Genomic DNA, 18,167 nt, shown 5'->3' on the forward strand with positions numbered 1-18,167 from the left:
GTTCCAACATGCATGTTCTAGCTAAGATCAAACATCTTAGAACAGAACTCTACTTTCTTTTACCTTTCATACTATAAACAAATGTCCTTTTCAGTCTATTTAGTGTGACTGTTTTTTTGCTTTTTGTTAATGATTGTATTATTAAGATGGCCCCTAAGGATATTATTAAAGTGCTAACATTTTTTTTAAGTGCCAACATTTTTTTTCTTTTTTTTATTGTTGGTCGTTCAAAACATTACATAGTTCTTGATATATCATATTTCACAGTTTGATTCAAGTGGGTTATGAACTCCCATTTTTACCCCGTATACAGATTGCTGTATCACATCAGTTACACTTCCATTGATTTACATATTGCCATTCTAGTGTCTGTATTCTGCTGTCTATCCTATTCTCTACTATCCCCCCTCCCCTCCCCCCCTCTTCTCTCTCTACCCCCTCTACTGTAAATCATTTCTTCCACTTGTATTATTCTTCCCTTACCCCTCATTTCCTCTTGTATGTAATTTTGTATAACCCTGAGGATCAAGTGCCAACATTTTTAAGCAGAAAAATGCATTGTACGAGGTTATTGAGTGGTTGAGGAAAATGTTGTGATTAGAGGCCCACAGGAATATAACACTATATTTCCCCTAGAACTGATGGTTTGGTATTTGCAAATGCAGTGTTCATGTGACTTTTTAGATTATGACTACTACTGACAATGAATTATTTCATTGTTATTTAAGAACAAAGAAGGAAAGCCACATGATATTTCAATTTCTACAGAAAAAGTATTTGGTAAAATTGAATATCTCTTTATGTTAAAGTAATAAGTTGCTTGATTATACCATATATAAGTATATAATATAAGTTAATAGCCAGTATATTTCTTCATAAGATCAGTAACGAATCAAGGATGACAATTCTTATTGCGGTCCTAAAGTTCATATGAAAATGCAAAGACCAAAATAGCCAAAACAATATTGAATAATAATAAAGTTGATGAACTTATACTATACTGCCTGGACAGAGATACAGATCAATAAAACAGAATAGAATATCCAGAAATAGTCTACATACTTCAATGAAGGTGTCAAAGATAGGTCAGTGGGGGCTGGGGATGTGGCTCAAACGGTAGCGCGCTCGCCTGGCATGTGTGCGACCCGGGTTTGATCCTCAGCACCACATACCAACAAAGATGTTGTGTCTGCCGAGAACTAAAAAATAAATATTAAAAATTCTCTCTCCTCTCTCACTCTCTCTTTTAAAAAAATTTTTTTTTAAAAAAAGGTCAGTGAATTTGGGGTCTAATCCAAAATCTATTTGCTTATAACAATGTCTTGGAATGTTTTCTTCTAGCTGTTCCATAGTTTGGAATTTTGCATTTAGTCTTTGAACTATTTTGAGGTTTTTTTTGTGCATAGTGAGAGATAGGCATCTAATTTTATTCTCGTACATATGAATATCCAGTCTCCCAGAACCAAATATTGAATAGACTATTCTTTCCGAAATGAATGTTTTATACTATTATATACTTGCTGTGGTTTGAATGTAACCACATGAATACTAATATATATACATATATATATATATATATGTTTATGATATATATTTCATAAATATATGTGATGTGCTTATGATATTACATAAATGTATTGGGATAATACATAACTTTCCATGTTTACATACTGGAAACTTCATATCCTATTTAATACTGTTGTAAAATAGGATTAATAAGGGATGATTGGATCACGCAGACTCTCCCATCAGGAATGAACTATAATGTCATTATCCGGGGAGTGGGAAGGTCCCCATCCTGCTTTCTCTCATGTATGTTTTCTTGCCGTTCCTCTCCACCTTTTGCTGTATGTTGCACAGTAAGAAGGCCCTTGCCAGATGTTAGTGTCATATTCTTGGACTTCCCAGCCTTCAAACTGTGAGCTAAATAAACTTCAATCAAGTATTAAAAAACTGTATTTTCAACAAATGGTTCTGGAACAAATGAATATCCATCATCAGGAGGGATAACCCTTAACTCTTTCCTCAAACTCTACACAAAAAGGAAGTTCAAATGGATCAGAGATCTAAATGTGAAGGCTGAATTTGAGAAACTTCTAGAAGAAAACAGGAACAAATTTTGATCCAGGGATCCACTCCAAAGATTTCTTAGGACACAAAATGTATGAAGTAACTTTCTGTTTTATCAATTTTTTAAAATTTTGTTTTAATTTCATTGATTTCTGGCTCTTCTATTGCTTTTTGTGTTGATTTGTTCGTCTCTTTCTAGGGTTTTGAGATATAACATTAGATATTATTTGGTGACTTTACATTCTTTTAAAGACTGTGCTTAGTGCAGTGAACTTTTCCTCTTAAAACTGCCTTCATAGATAGTGTCCCAGAGATTTTTGTTGTGTTGCTGATATCATTTACCTCTAAGTGTGTGTTTTTTGTTTTTTTTTTACTTCATGCCTGATTTCTTCTACTATCCATGGGTTATTCAGTAGAGTATTATTTAGTCTTCAGGTGTTATTATAGTTACCACTCAGTCCATTCAAATGGAAATGGGCTTATTAGGTTACAGATCTCTCAGTTTAGTCATTTTACCTCTGAAAATTCTTACACTAACACAGGAGCTTTTGGGAGACACCTCAAATCCAAACCGTAACACAGTGGAAGATTCTTCAGCAATAAAAAGAAATTAACTGTTGATATGTGCAGCAAAGATGATTCTTACAGGCATTATACTCAGTGAAAGAAGCCAGGACACAAAAGAGCACATATTACATAATTATATGTGTATGACTCTTTGGGAATACTTAAAATTTTAACTTATGTGTCACCTTGGGTATAGCAATCTGATATCTAGAATTTTTTCAGAGATAGTTGTAAAAAATATGTCATTGAAAGTGTCCATCATTATGGGATTAAATTATGGTGTATCCATCCAATAAAATGGCATATATCTGCACTTTAGATATATAAGAAACTCAAAAACTTACCACCATAAAAGAAATAACCCAGTCAATAAATGGGCAAAGGAACTGAACAGGCAATTCACAGAAGAGATTGGAACAGTCAACAAATATATGAAAAAAATTTTCAACATCTCTTATCAACTAGAGATATGCAAATTAAAAATACTTTGCTATTGAGACTGCAGATTGGTTCAACCAATCTGGAAAGCAGTATAGAGATTCCTCAGAAGCTTGGAATGGAACCACTGTTTGATCTAGTTATCCAGAGGACTTAAAATCAGCATACTGCAGTAACGTAGCTATATCAATGTTTATAGCAGCTCAATTGACAGTAGCAAAGCTATGAAACCAACCTAGGTGCCCTTCAACAGATAAATAGATAAAGAAAATGTGGTTTATATACATAGCAGAATATTTCTCAGCCATAAAGAAAAAAGAGATTATGGAATTCGCTGGTAGATAGATGGAACTGGAGACTATCAAGCTAAGCCAAATAAGCCTATCCCCCCTAAAATGAAAGGCCGAATGTTCCGATACATGGCTGCTAACACATAGTGGAGGTTGGGGGGAAATAGAAGTTCATTGGGTTAGACAAAGGGGAATGAAGTGAAGAGATGGGGAATAGGAAAGACAGTAGAATAAATCAGATGTAACTTTCCTATGTTCACATATGAATGCCAATGAAAATCCACATCATGTATAACCATAAGAATGGGATCCCAATTAGAATAAGTCATACTCTATGTATGTCAAAATACACTCTACGGTCACGTATATCTAAAAAGAACAAATTTGAGGTCTGGGGATATAACTCAGTTGGTAGAGTGTTTGCCTAGCATGGACAAGGCCCTGGGTTCAATCCCCAGCATCACCACCCGAAAAAAGAAATTTAAAAAAGATAGCATGTATCTTATTAAAATAGTGATGTGAGCTGGATGAATTGGTGCATGCCTATACTCCCAGCAGCTCAGGAGGCTGAGGCAAGAGGATCCCAAGTTCAAGGCTAGCCTCGGCCACTTGGGCTCTAAGCAATTTAGGAAGAGCTTATTTATTGCCCTGGAAATATAAAATGAAAGTGTATAAATGTAACACAGCTTTCTGGAAATAAATACAAAAGTGTTTGTGGAGATTGGCCTATTGGGAATTTTTTCTTTCTTTATGTATTTGTCATTTTCATACTTGAAAAAAATAAGTGTTTTTCTTTCTTTTTTTTTTTTGAACAAATGAACATGTCTTATTTATCTTTTCTGCTTGTTGATTTTTTTTTTCAGGAATATAGCTTGATCAAGTTCAAGTTTTACAAATACCTAGCCTAATACAACAAGCTCTATAGAACCTGTGTAAAGTAATACCTACAGGCCATGATTTGGCATGGTCTCCTGCCATTGTAATTATGTAGGAACCAGTTCAACTGGTTGGTACTGGTAGTCAGAGCCTAAAGCACTGACTGAAATTTTCAGTGCCACACCCTGCTGTATGTTGGAAACCTCTCTGAAGGCTTAATTTTTTAAAAAAATATTTATTTTTTCGTTGTAGTTGAACACAATACCTTTATTTTATTTATTTATATGTGGTGCTGAGGATCGAATCCAGGGCCTCGAATGTGCTATGCGCGAGTGCTCTACCACTGAGCCACAAACCCAGCCCTGAAGGCTTAATTTTTAAAAAAAGTCAAATTGGAGTTGTCATTTTTTATTTACCTTGAATTAAAAAAAAAATCTGAATTTCTTGCATAGAACCTTCTTGTTGATAGAAGACAATAGCATTAGAAGTCAATCTCTTCTCTCCATTTCTTTTCAAGTTCACCTCATTTAGGATAAATGATCTATTGTAGTTGACCAAGAAAATTGATTTTTCATTGACCATTTAAAGAGATACCTTCTCGGGTACCATCTAATCTTCAGGTACTTTCTAATCATGGGGATGAAAACCTTGTAGGAATAGTCCAAAGACCTTTTCAGTGAGCGATGCTGCAGCAGTACACAGAAGAGGCTTTTGACCTAGCTTCTGCTGATATGTTTCTTGGGCTTGAGTAGCTCTTTGAAGAAGATTTTTCCAGAGGAAGTAACATCTGAACTGAATTTTAAAGGTTGTGCGTGATTAAACCAAACCAAAGAAAAGGATTATGAGGATGATTTAGGTAGAGAAGATCTAGAGGGAAGCAAGAGCATGGCATAGGCTGCAACTCTGTGGACTTGGTAGGGATTGAGACAATGTAGGCCCAAAAGTGAAATTGATGATGCCAAGTCCCAAAGTGTTTTGTCAGCTGTCAGTCTCTTCCTGTGGACTGCCTTATAAATATAGTCTTTGACTGGGCATGGTGGTACACACCTGTAATTCCAGCCACTTGAGAATCTGAGACAGGAGGATGACAAGTTCAATCCCAGCCTCATCAATCTAACAGTACCCTTTCTCAAAATAAAATATAAAAAAGGGCTAGGAGAGTATCTAGGTAGTAAATCACCACTGGATTAAAATACTCAGTATCACAAAAATAAACAAATGCAAGCTTTGTTCACTTAGGCTGGGAATCTTTTCCCATCTTTTCCTCTTTGAGGTTCCCTCCCCTCTTGTAACCTCTCATAATTAGAGCACAAAAATCATATTAGTTTAGGGAACTTGGATGGAAATGGTATAATGACAAGCTAGGTGTATAAAGTGTTCTTTACTACAGGCTGTAACTTATTTTATTTTTTATTTTTAATTTTTTTTGAGAGAGAGAGAGAGAGAGAGAGAGAGAGAGAGAGAGAGAGAGAATTTTGATATTTATTTATTTAGTTAGTTTTCGGCGGACACAACAGCTTTGTTTGTATGTGGTGCCGAGGATCGAACCCGGGCCGCATGCATGCCAGGCGAGCACGCTACCGCTTGAGCCACATCCCCAGCCCTTATTTTTATTTTTATTTTTTTGATACTGGGGGTTGAACCGAGTATCACTTACCACTAAGCTACATCCCCAACCCATTTTATTTTTTTATTTTGAGATAAAGTCTCACTAAGTTGTTGAGGCTGACTTTGAACCTGAGATTCTCTTGCCTCAGCCTCCCAAATCACTGAGATTGCAGACATGCACCACTGCACCTACCTATAACTTATTCTTTATATTTTCTAGGACCTAGCACTGATCACGTTTCTGAAAATTTTTAAATGAATGTAGGGTTAAATGAAGGAAGTTCAAAACCAAAGATGTTTAGTATTTTTATCTGTGACCATGTATAACTCTTCTGTTCTCTGTTTTCATTGTAGAAGTAATAATTAATAATAATTCTAATAATCTTGGGAGGCCTGATGAAAAACTCAACTCTTAGATAGTTAAAAATACTTAAATTGAAATTAGACCTATTTGTAAGGTTTGTTTGTTTAGCACACTGCTGGGAAACTGAAGCAATAACTGGGATGTAAAAAGTACCTGACAGGGCCGGGGTTGTAGCTCAGCGGTAGAGTGCTCGCCTAGCATGTGCGAGGCCCTGTGTTCAATCCTCAACATCACATAAAAATAAATAAATAAAATAAACAAATATTTTTTAAAGTATCTGACAGCTTTTAGCAATTTGATTTTAATGATATACACCACTTTACATCGTTATGTGTGCCCCTTTTCTGCTTCTAGCTTAGAACAGTCTTCTTGTGACTATTCCAGTAGGGATTAATTTTTTTTAGGTAGTGTGCGTATGTGTATTTATTGCTTTTCAAGTTTCAGAATTAGTAGTGAGAGGACATGTTTCCTTGAACTTATGGATATGTACTACATGTGTTTCTCTTCTGTTGATTCAAAACATACTGAAAAGTAGTCTGTACATGGAGAGATGGTTAGTATTTATAACAAATTGGCATTGTTTTGGTGAAATAATTGTCATTTTGAAAGCCTATTATGTACTTGAGACATATCTGTGAAGCAGTTTTTGTGATTATTGGCAACACAGCTGTTGTAACTATTATCTTAATGGAATTGAATCTTTTTGTTATGTGGGTCACATTACTAGCAACTAAACTTTCATACTTGTAACTATGTAAGTCTCTTACTAAAACAATAATGTAATGCAATTTGAAGACAGGTCTTAAAAAATGTCTTCACATGTACAGGGAATAACGGGCAAAGTATTTGCCATTATATAAAATTAGAATGGTAGCTTTGTTAATGTAATCGTATACATACATTTATTTAATATTTTTTTAACATTTCTGAAGCCTTTATTTACAAAAGCTTTAAAAACAAATAATACCCTCTGTTTTGCAAATAATGTTTTGTTTAAAAAGGACCACCCAGTTACAACATTGTAATATGAATAAAGAATGTACAAGGGAAACAAACTAATGTTTCAAACACTTCGGGATTTGCTAATATTACTGATTGAAGTGTAGGTAACACATAATAACTTGTAGTCGATCGTTTTAGGGTAGAGTTAAAGATTACCAAAAAGTCTTCCTACACAGGCTCTGGTCTGGTCACATATTCTGCATGGCTAAATATTTCACAGTCTCTTTTGTCAAGTATATATAAAATAGATTGCAAAGATATACACAAAAAAATAAACAAGCATTACACTCCTCAGGTAATTTTATTAGCTATATATATGTGTTTGTGTGTGTATATATATTTGTGTTTTGTTGTTTCGCACCAAATCTCTCCAGTATTTCTTTGTAGCAACTATGAAAGCACAATTTTTCTCTTTTAATTTGATACAAAATATACCTAAAGACTTGTTATCTTTGGACTTTAATGAAATTGATCTGTATAATCAACAAATCAAGAGCATCATAAGTATGGCTATAAAATAAAAAGGATTAACAGTGATGGAATAAAAAGCAGATCAAGGGAAGTGTGCTATCATAAAATAAGTGTAGCCTCTTAATGAATATTTTTAACAGTAATATTTAATATTCTGTTTAGTTTGATATTTTAAGCTTTGTGTGGTAGCATATGCCTGTATTCTCAGGCATATTGTGAAGTTATGAGGGTACCTCATGAGGTTTTTGCTACACAAACATAATTCTCCCTTTACAGTATAAAAGCAGTTATATATAATATATAAATGAATATTGCTGTGTCCCATAAAACTTTATGGACATTGAAATTTGAATTTTATTATTATATATCACAGAATATTATTTTTATTTTTTTCAAAACCATTTAAAAATGTGCAAAATATTTTTAGCTTGCCATATAAATAAAACAGGTATAAACCAGATTTTGCCTGTGGCTCATAGTTTCCCCAAAGCCAGATATTATAAGCTATGAAAAGTTCAGAAATCGAATGCATTCATTTATATATATTTCAACGTTTTATTATTTCAAAAAATCAGTAACTTAGTTTTAAATTTTGTTATTTCTATCTTTCCTCTGGCTATAAATGCCCTACAAAAAATTCAAACAGTACAGAAATGCCTATAGAAATTAAAAACCTAATTCTTTTCCCAAAAGGTTAGTTGCATATTTTCTCCAGATTCTTCCCATGTTTATTTCTAACTACTTTTGTAAACAAGAGATGAGATTTTTGCCTTTTGTATGAGGACTTGCTTAGTTTATAATCAATGATTCTGTACATCAGAACATGTCAATTTCTGTGTTTATTCTTTTGAATGGCCTATAATATTACACTATATGACTCTAATGTATTCAACTTTCTTTTCATTTTGGAATTTGTTGTATCTTGTTTATCCTGCAATTCATTTTAAGTGTTCTTTATAAGTAAGTAGAGTCTTAAACGTGATCATTAGTTTTGAAATACTTTAATTTCACTCTGAGATTTGAGGAGTCATTCTTAAAAGATGTGCACCCTGAATATAGTTTTAATGAGGTCCATTTATTTACAGAACATGTTTTCCACTTTCACTGCTAATTCTAACCAGCCTCACTCTTCTCTTACAGAAAATTATATATAGATTCATTTGCAATGGTTAAACCACATGTGTGGTCTTGATTGACACTTGATGATTATTTATCAAAACTTGGCATTTGAAGGTGGGGGTTGTAGCTCAGTGGCAAAGCACTTGCCTCACACATGTGAGGCACTGGGTTCGATCCTCAGCACCACATAAAAATAAGTAAAATAAAATAAAGTTCGTTTACAACAACAGCAACAACAAATATATATATATATATATATATATATATATATTTGACATTTTGTGGGGACTGGAGTCGTAACTCAGTGGTAGAGCATTTACCTAGCATGTGTGAGGTGTGAGACCCTGGGTTCAGTCCCCACTACCACCACCATCAAAAAAAAAAAAAAATAGGCCTGAATGTAAGTTTTCATACATGAGAAATGTTAATCAAGTTAGTTATTAACTAGAAATTGATGTTTGCAATGTTTTCATTTCTCTTTTTTATATAATCTTATATACTACATTTGCTTTATTGCCATTCTTTTTCTATAGTTATTCACATGACTATATTTTTTTTTAATAATTTTTTTTGTAGATGGACCCAATACCTTATTTTATTTATTTATTTATATGTGGTGCTGAGGCTCGAACGCAGGGCCTCACGCATGCAAGGCAATTGCTCTACCACTGAGCCACAACCCCAGCCCACATGACTATCTTTTAGTCAACATTCATGTATTGGTAAATACCCCTTTTATTTACTCTGAAACTTACTCATTTTGCAAAGCTTGTGGTTGATTCTTTCAGTTGATTTGGTTTATGCATTCCTAGGGTAATCTAAATAGCAGAGGATCAGTGAGCTTTATCTTGAAAGCTGTCTTTTTAGCTGGTAAGTTATCACAAGGCAGTTGTATTATTAAGCCATCCTCTGAAGGTTCTGTTGATGTTTGGAGTAGGATAATAACTAGGCACTTTAAATAATGTTACTAATGATATGAAAAATTGTCACTAATTTTTTTTGGCCATGAGTTTGACTTCCTATGTGATTTTTCATTATTCTTTCCTAGTTCCCTGAAAATTATAAAACAAGGTTTTAATTTATAAACAAGAAAGAGATTTAGGTAGACATTTATTGGATGCCAAGGATAATGTGGTTCTAAAGAAAATTACTCCCCCCACCCCTAGAAATTTTGATTTGGTAGTCCTAGAGTTTTGATTTGGGGTCCCCGAGTATACCTTTTTTAGGAGAATGCTTAAGTGATTCTTTGGCTCTTAGGTGTGTGTCTATACTAATTGAGACTGTTTATATCATAGCATCTGGTTTCCTATACTGAAGAGCAGGAATTGTTCCATTCTTTGTTTCTCTCATAGATAGAAATCTGTTAGGCGTAGAACTGGAGTTAAGCCTTCAAATACTCCTCTCACCATAGGGAGGCAACATGAATATAGTGGAAAGAAACCTGATTTCAGATCATGGTATTACTATAACTAGCTATTGAACAACAAGCAAATAATTTCTCCATGTACTTAGCCTACCTCTTTTCTCTACCCCATTTAACAAATGAGGATAATACCTATTTCACAGAATGTGCTTAAATGAATGAATGATACACAAATGTGAAGAAAGGTAATAATGATTACATTGGGGCCACATCTCTAAAGTCCTTTTGACATTCTGTGATTGGTTGTATATTTAGAACTGATATTCTTTTCCTCTTTCCTTTTCCCTCTAGTAGGTGTTTTCTTTCTCTGGAGTATTCCTTTCTTGTGTCTTCTGTGTGTTCTTTAGATCTTCCCCATTACTTCTTAGTACTTGCCCTTTCTTTCTTGCTGTGGTCTAGCTAGCCCTCACAACCTCCAGGTCTCTGATAAGCTGATGAGAAGGGAACTAAGTATGATTCTGATTCAGAAAATACACAGCTCCACCCAGTTTAGGGTTATAATAGTCAAGGGCATTTTAGACCATCAAAAAGCAGCTCCAGAGTTCTTAGGACTAGAGAGCGTTAGAAAAAAGTTATCAGGCTGGTCGTGGTGGCGCATACTTATCCCAGCTGCTTGGGAGGCAGGAGGATTGCAAGTTTAAAGCCAGCCTCAGCAACTTATCAAGGCCCTAAGCAACTTAGCAAGACCCTGTCTTAAAATAAAGTGGTTAAGCATCCCAGGTTCATTCCCTAATACTCCATGACCCCACCAAAAAGAAGAAAGTTAACAGCTAGCACTTTGAAGCTGATTATTGACATATATGTTCATGGTATTTATAAAGTGCCAAATTTTAAAACATTACTCCCTAGGCTAAAATAGAGTCCCCTTTTTTCCTCCTGTCCATTCACCCTTATCCCAATTCTCATATTGTTATCTAGTATTTTAGTTTTTTTAAACTGCTTAGTTATTATTTTTACAGTAAATGTTCACATATGTTTATCCATTAGTTTGTTAATTTATTTACTTGTCAGTGCTGCTTCTTAAACCCTGACCTGATCTTTTCGATCTTCTTCTTTTGGTGGTACCTTTCTTTAAAAAGTAATATTTTTCAGAGGGTGTCTTTGCTTGGTAAATCTTGTTAGTCATCTGAGAATTAATGTTTCATCCTCGCTTTTGAATAATATATAACTAGATATAGAGTTGTAGATGGATAGTTTTTTCCCCAGGTTATACAAAGTTATCCAACTAACTTCTGCCCTGTTATTTTTTGTATTGGAATTAAACCCAGGCTATTGCTCATTAACTTGTTCCTTTTTGTTACTTATTTTTGTATATTTAAATTGGATAACTTCTATATAACTTGTTTTCTTCCTAAGCTATTTTTTAAAATAAATATATATTTTTTTAAATCCAGGTGACAAAACACGACCTCCTTCCTCAAGCCCTTCCAGTATTATCCGTCGCACTTCTTCCCTGGATACACTTGCAGCTCCATACCTAGCTGGGCACTGGCCTCGTGACAGTCATGGGCAAGCTGCACCTTGCATGAGGGACAAAGCTACACAGGTAGGTTTATTATAATTCTTATCTTGAAGTGTTTCACTCTGAAAGTCATTTCTCAAATTATTGTTCTACCCTTTGTACAAATTCCTGAAACATTTGTGTATATTAGGATTTCCTGAGAGGCTTATCAAAAGTGCACCTAGATTGGTTCCATAACTTGGCTATTTTGAATTGTTTTGTTTTAAACATTGATGTGGTTGTATCCCTGTAGTGTGCTGATTTTAGCTCTTTTGGATATATACCAAGCAATGAGATAGTTGGGTCATATGGTAGTTCCATTCATAGTTTAAGGATCAGTTTCTTTTATTCCATACCTAGGAGTGGAATTACTGGGTCATATAGCAATTCGTTACTATTTTTTTTTATTGTTGGTCGTTCAAAACATTACATAGTTCTTAATACATCATATTTCACAGTTTGATTCAAGCAGGTTATGAACTCCCAACTTTACCCCGTATACAGATTGCTGTATCACATCAGTTACCCTTCCATTGATTGACATATTGCCTTTCTAGTGTCTGATGTATTCTGCTGTCTGTCCTATTCTCTACTATCCCCCCTCCCCTCCCCTCCCCTCCCCTTCTCTCTCTCTACCCCTTCTACTGTAAATCATTTCTTCCATTTATATTATCTTGTCTTACCCCTCCTTTCCTCTTATATATCATTTTGTATAACCCTGAGGATCGCCTTCTATTTCCATGCGATTTCCCTTCTCACTCCCTTTCCCTCCCACCTCTCATCCCTGTTTAATGTAAATCTTACTATTTTTACAATAAACATTTACCTTTTAGAGGAACTGTCAGATTGTTTTCACATTAGATACACCAGAAACACTTGGGATTTAGTTTCTCTACATCTTTACCAGCACTTTTTATTTTCCCTTTAAAAATATTATTATAGTCTCCTAATTGGTGTGAAGCAGTTTTGATTTGTGTTTTTGTATATGATTAATGATGTTGAACAGTGTTTTTTTTTTTTGTTTTGTTTTGTTTTTGTTGTTGTTGTTGTTTGATACCAGGGATTGAACCCTAGGGGCGCTTAACCACTAAGCCACATTCCCAGTGCCCCCTTCTTTTTTAAATATATATATGTATGTTTTATTTTGAGACATAGCCTCACTAAGTTGCTGAGGCTAGCTTTGAACTTGGTGATCCTCCTCCCTCAGTCTCCCAAACTACTGGGATTATACCACTCCTGGTTTGTTGAGCACCTTTGTATGTGCTTTTTGGCTCTTTGTATATCTTCTATCGAGTTCAGATACTTTCCCAATATTAATAAAAACAAGTTATATGGAAGTTATCCAACTTAAATATACAAAAATAAGCAACAAAAAAGAAAAGTTAATGTGCAATAGCCTGGATTTAATTTCAATACAAAAAGTAACAGGACAGAAGATAGTTGGATAACTTTGTATAACCAGGGAAAAAACTATCCACCTATAATTCTATATCCATCTACAATTCTTTTTCCAACTTCCTTACCTCAGGCTTATTTATCTAATAGGTAGTTTATTTTGAATATGTAATTGTGATTTCTTTCCTATTTATTATGGCATACACCAGTCATCTTTTGCTTTTAAAATTCTTATTTTCTCTTAGAATTTTCATGTCTCAGAGACTTTCTTTTCACTGTTGCAGGTTGATTTCCATATTTTATAAGATTGCTTTATTTTTGAAATTTATGGATTGGCTTTTCAAATTTGTGGAAAAGATCTGTGTTCAGAAACTTTATAAGATGGCGTATAATTAAAACCTACTAAAATTAAATATTTGGTAAATTAGAAACTAATACAAAGTCAAATTATTGAAGGTAGTTATTTATAAATCTACAAACTTGTTTAGGAGTGGTTGTTTTATTTTGTTTTGGTACCCGGGGTTGAACTCAGAGCCACATCCCCAGCTGTATTTTGTATTTTATTTAGAGACAGGGTCTCACTGGGTTGCTTAGCACCTCTCCATTTTTGAGGCTAGCTCTGAACTAGTGATCCTCCTGCCTCAGCCTCCTGAGCCGCTGGGATTACAGACATGCGCCACTATACCCAGATAGGGGTTGTTTCTTTTATTGCAAGAAAAATCTGGACTTTATTGCAGAAAAAAAAAATGTTTGCTAGATAAAAGTAACACCAAAAATTAAAATCTTGATGTTAAGGAAAAACTGAAGAGATGGAACTATTTTATTTTTAAATTATTATTATTTGAGTAACAGTTGCTGTTTTTAATAAAACCTCCTTCTATTGGCTGAAAGAATATAATACTAGGAGGAAAGGAAAATGATAAATTTTTTTTCCCCAGATTTAATTCCATTGACCTCAGAATAAGTTCTGTTGTTGCCTCTCAGTAGCTTTCTTGGGTAAGCCTAGTATTCTAAGAGGCCTGTTTCCAGACCTTGTTTTGTTTTTGTTTTTGTTTTTAAAGTAGGATCCAATCCAAAATTTATACATCATATTTTATTTTTCTTTGATCTTCTTTAATCTAAGAGCAGCACATTCTAATACTTTTTTCTTAATAATATTGGGGTTTTAAAAATGAATTATCCTGCACATTTGTAAATGAACTTTTTCCTTTTGCAATTAGCAAGTAGTTTGTGGGATAATTTGTGGCACATGTATCCTGTTCCCTACTAACTTTTTATCTATCAGTTTTAGTATTCATTGATGATCCTTCAGTTATTTATTTATTTTTTTAGATTGCAAAAATGGTAGAATAAAAAAAAAGGGAAAAGGTGATTTTCTTTTCTTTTTCTTTTTTCTTTTTTTTAAATTTTTAGTTGTAGATAGACACAATAACTTTATTTTTATGTGGTGCTGAGGATCAAACCCAGGGCCTCATACATGCTAGGCAAGGACTCTGCTACTGAGCCATAACCCCAGCCCAGGTGATTTTCTTTACACATATAAAGTACAATATTTTATACTATCTTCTGCAACCTTGTTTTTAAATTAATGTATTAAGGGTTATTCTATCTATAGAGATTCTCCCTTTTATTTAAGGTTTTTTCCCTCCTTTTTATATAAAGAAGCAAAAGCCAACTTCTTTACCTCAAGCTCCATTTGAGAAACTTAGCAAGTAAGACCTGTGTTAAATATGAAACTATTAAACCCTAGATGCAAGTATATGCAAACAATTGTTTAAGCAAACAATTCTTGAATTTGAAACTATATCCACAAAGTAGTTCTTCATGATCTTTTTTAGCACAAAGTTAATATAGTGATATATGTGAAAATTATGTACATGTATGAATGAGTCAGTGAAACTCACTTTTCTGTGTAGTTATTATGCACCAATTATAAAAATTAATATGGAAATTTTAAGTATAAAATTAATATGGACATTTATATGTGGAGAATAGTTTCCTATTCTTGCTTTGCCCTCTTTGCTTCATCTCTCACTCAGATGCAAGCCCATAGACTACATTCAAGAATCAGGCTTTGTTTTTTCCCACTTAATGTTTATAATTCCTGTTATCACTTACATTTGATTAGAACTCACAAAAATATTTTTATAAAGTGAAAATTACTGTTTCCATCCTGTTTTTAAGTGAAATTATGACTCGGCCATTTTTAACATATTTCCATAAGAGATTAAAAAGAAAAAAAAAGTTTGAATACTTGACATAATAGAATGAAAATTGCAGCTAACACTTATTGAATATTTTGTCCTTGGCATTGGGCTTAAAAATTAAACCTTTTTCATATATTAACTCCTTTAATTCACCTATTACTTTAGTAGATAGATTGTTATTCCTGTTTATAAAATGGAGAAATTAAAAGTCATCCTATATAATAAGTAATTTGTCTAAGATTACAGAGACATATAACTGAGGTGGATGGAAGTTAAACATGTGTTTAACATCAATATGTGAACTATGCATACTGTGCTGTATTTTATCAAGAATGATTTAAAATTAAACGATTTCTAGTATTAAGATCATTCATTACCTTGATTTTGGTTTTAGTTTGATACTTTCAATTAAATCCAGGGGCACTTAACCACTAAGCCACATCCCTAGCCCTTTATATTTTTTACTTTATGACAGGTTCTCGCTAAGTTGCCAAGGCTGATATTGAACTTGAGATTCTCTTGTGTCACCAGGTTTATAGCTATACAGCACCCCATCCTACATGAGTTGGTGTTTGTGACCAGTGTTTTAACAACTGACTACAGAGCCAGTGGACCCTCACATGAAAAATCATAAGCACAATAAGAGTTACTACTCCTGGGATGACTTACTAATTGGTAATCCTGAACTGAAAGTGGAGTTTAGGATGGAACAGGGCATTCAGTAGTAGTGGGCAGTTGACTGAATTGCAGTCCTTTCTTCTGATTTTTTAAAAAATATTTTTATTTTTTATTTGAAGTTGGATGCAATACCTTTTTTTTTTTAGAGTTTTTTTAATATTTATTTTTTAGTTTTCAGTAGACACAACATCTTTATTTTATTTTTTTTTTATGTGGTGCTGAGGATCGAACCCAGAGCCCCCCTGCATGCCAGGTGAGCGCGCTACCGCTTGAGCACATCCCCAGCCCAATACCTTTTTAAAATTTATTTATTTTATGTGGTGCTGAAGATGAACCCAGGGCATCGCATGTGCTAGACGAGCGCTCTACCGCTGAACCACAACCCCAGCCCTCTGATTTGGTTTTTAAGGTTCGTTGTGAGAATGGAGTCTTCTTAGTTACAAAGGGATCCAAGCTTGGGCTTGGAACATAATCTAGGAACATAATTTATTTTTAGGAATTTATGTTAAGGAAAATAATTTCTTGATTTTGGAAAATTTATTCTTTTTGTCTTTGTTTGAAACTAGACCATTTTATAATTAGTAATTGGTAGGTTGAATGTAAAGGATACCTAAAACTGTGAGTAATATTTTTTTAGTACTACTTGTTGATTTGAATGGGCTATATATGTTTATGTAGTACGAAATTAAAGTGGTCCAGAGTGGTCTATAGTGAAGAATCTTCCTCTCACAGGGCAGCCTCTGATAATCAGTTTCTTTGGTTACCATGTATTTTCTTCCAGAGATAACATATTCTTCTAGCTGTCCCATATAAAGGCAATTGCTATACAGACCATACTGAGCCTTAAGGCTTTTCTTAACTGTATCTGGAGATTGTTTAACATTTTTACATTGTGAATTTTCTTACTTATTTTTTATAGCTACAAATCTATTGTAAAGATATACTACAATTTATTTAGTGAAGTCTAAATAAATTCAATGTATTTATATTATTTCAGTCTTTCAAGAACACTGCTGTAAGGAATCATATGAATATGTCATTTTGCACATTAAAATGAATATTTCATGGGGCTGGGGCTGTAGCTCAAATAAATAAATAAAGATATTGTGTCCATCTACAACTGAAAAACTATTTTTTTAAAATGTATATTGGGCTGGGGATGTGGCTCAAGTGGTAGCACGCTCACCTGGCATGCGTGCGGCCTGGGTTCAATCCTCAGCACCACATACAAACAAAGATGTTGTGTCTGCCAAAAAATAAAACTAAAAAATAAATACTTTTAAAAAATGTATATTTCATATGTTTTCAGGATAAATTACCAAAAGTAGGATTGCAGTTATCAAGCAGTATGTGTATTTATAACCTTAATAACAGTTGCCAAAATCTCCATTCATGAAGGCTGCACTAACCATGAAGGTGCACTCCCACCAGCAATGTAGGAGAGTTTGTTATCAAATTGCCCAGTCTTGCTAAAGTTTTAACTTTCATATCTCTTATTATCCATGAAGTTGAGTATATTTTCTTTTACTTTTTTTTTTTTAAACCATGGCCCCTGCAATTTATTTTTATTTATTTGGAGATGGGGTCTTGTTCTGTTGCCAGGCTAGTCTTAAACTTGTAGCCTCAAATGATCTTCCCACCTTAGCTACCCAAACACACAAGCATATGCCAGTGTGTCTAGCAAAGCATATTTTCGTGTGCCAAGAATTCATGATTTATCATTTTTAATTTCTGATACATTATTTTCAAATTCCAGATTTAGTATAACCTAAAGAACATTTTTCTTTAAAACATTTATTTTTTTAGTAGGTGGACACAATACCTTTATTTAATTTTTATGTAGTGCTGGGAATCGAACTCAGTGCCTCATACATGCTAGGTAAGCGCTTTTTCTCTGAGCCACAACCCCAGCCCCCTAAAGAACATTTTTGAAGCTATTCTCTGTACATTTCTAAAGCAAGAGTAGACAGTATAAAAATTAAGATTGTGAGCTCTGGAGCCAGGTTTATTTCTTGGCTCTCCCACTTCAATCTGTGAGATAGGCAACTTATCTAACCCCCCATTGTCAGTTTTCTTATCTGCAAAACTTCTAGAAATCTGTACATATATTAAATCAGATACAGCATAAGAAAACATAGTGCCTAGCAATTATTAGCAT

The 18,167-nt window shown here is 33.9% G+C and overlaps 1 protein-coding gene and 1 non-coding gene across 2 annotated transcripts in view; both read left to right on the forward strand.

Annotated features, from left to right (window-relative positions):
• Fam117b (family with sequence similarity 117 member B) overlaps nucleotides 1-18,167 on the forward strand; it is a 93,659-nt gene that overhangs the window by 46,285 nt on the left and 29,207 nt on the right. The window contains exon 2 of the mRNA XM_078017873.1: nucleotides 11,623-11,774. Within this exon, the coding sequence (XP_077873999.1) occupies nucleotides 11,623-11,774 (152 nt within the window). The remainder of the gene's footprint in view (nucleotides 1-11,622; nucleotides 11,775-18,167) is intronic.
• Nucleotides 3,759-3,831, forward strand: Trnaa-agc (transfer RNA alanine (anticodon AGC)). Its single transcript has one exon. It is a non-coding gene; the product is annotated as a tRNA-Ala (tRNA).

This window comes from Ictidomys tridecemlineatus, chromosome 7, assembly GCF_052094955.1.
Source record: "Ictidomys tridecemlineatus isolate mIctTri1 chromosome 7, mIctTri1.hap1, whole genome shotgun sequence".
Lineage (NCBI taxonomy): Eukaryota > Metazoa > Chordata > Mammalia > Rodentia > Sciuridae > Ictidomys > Ictidomys tridecemlineatus.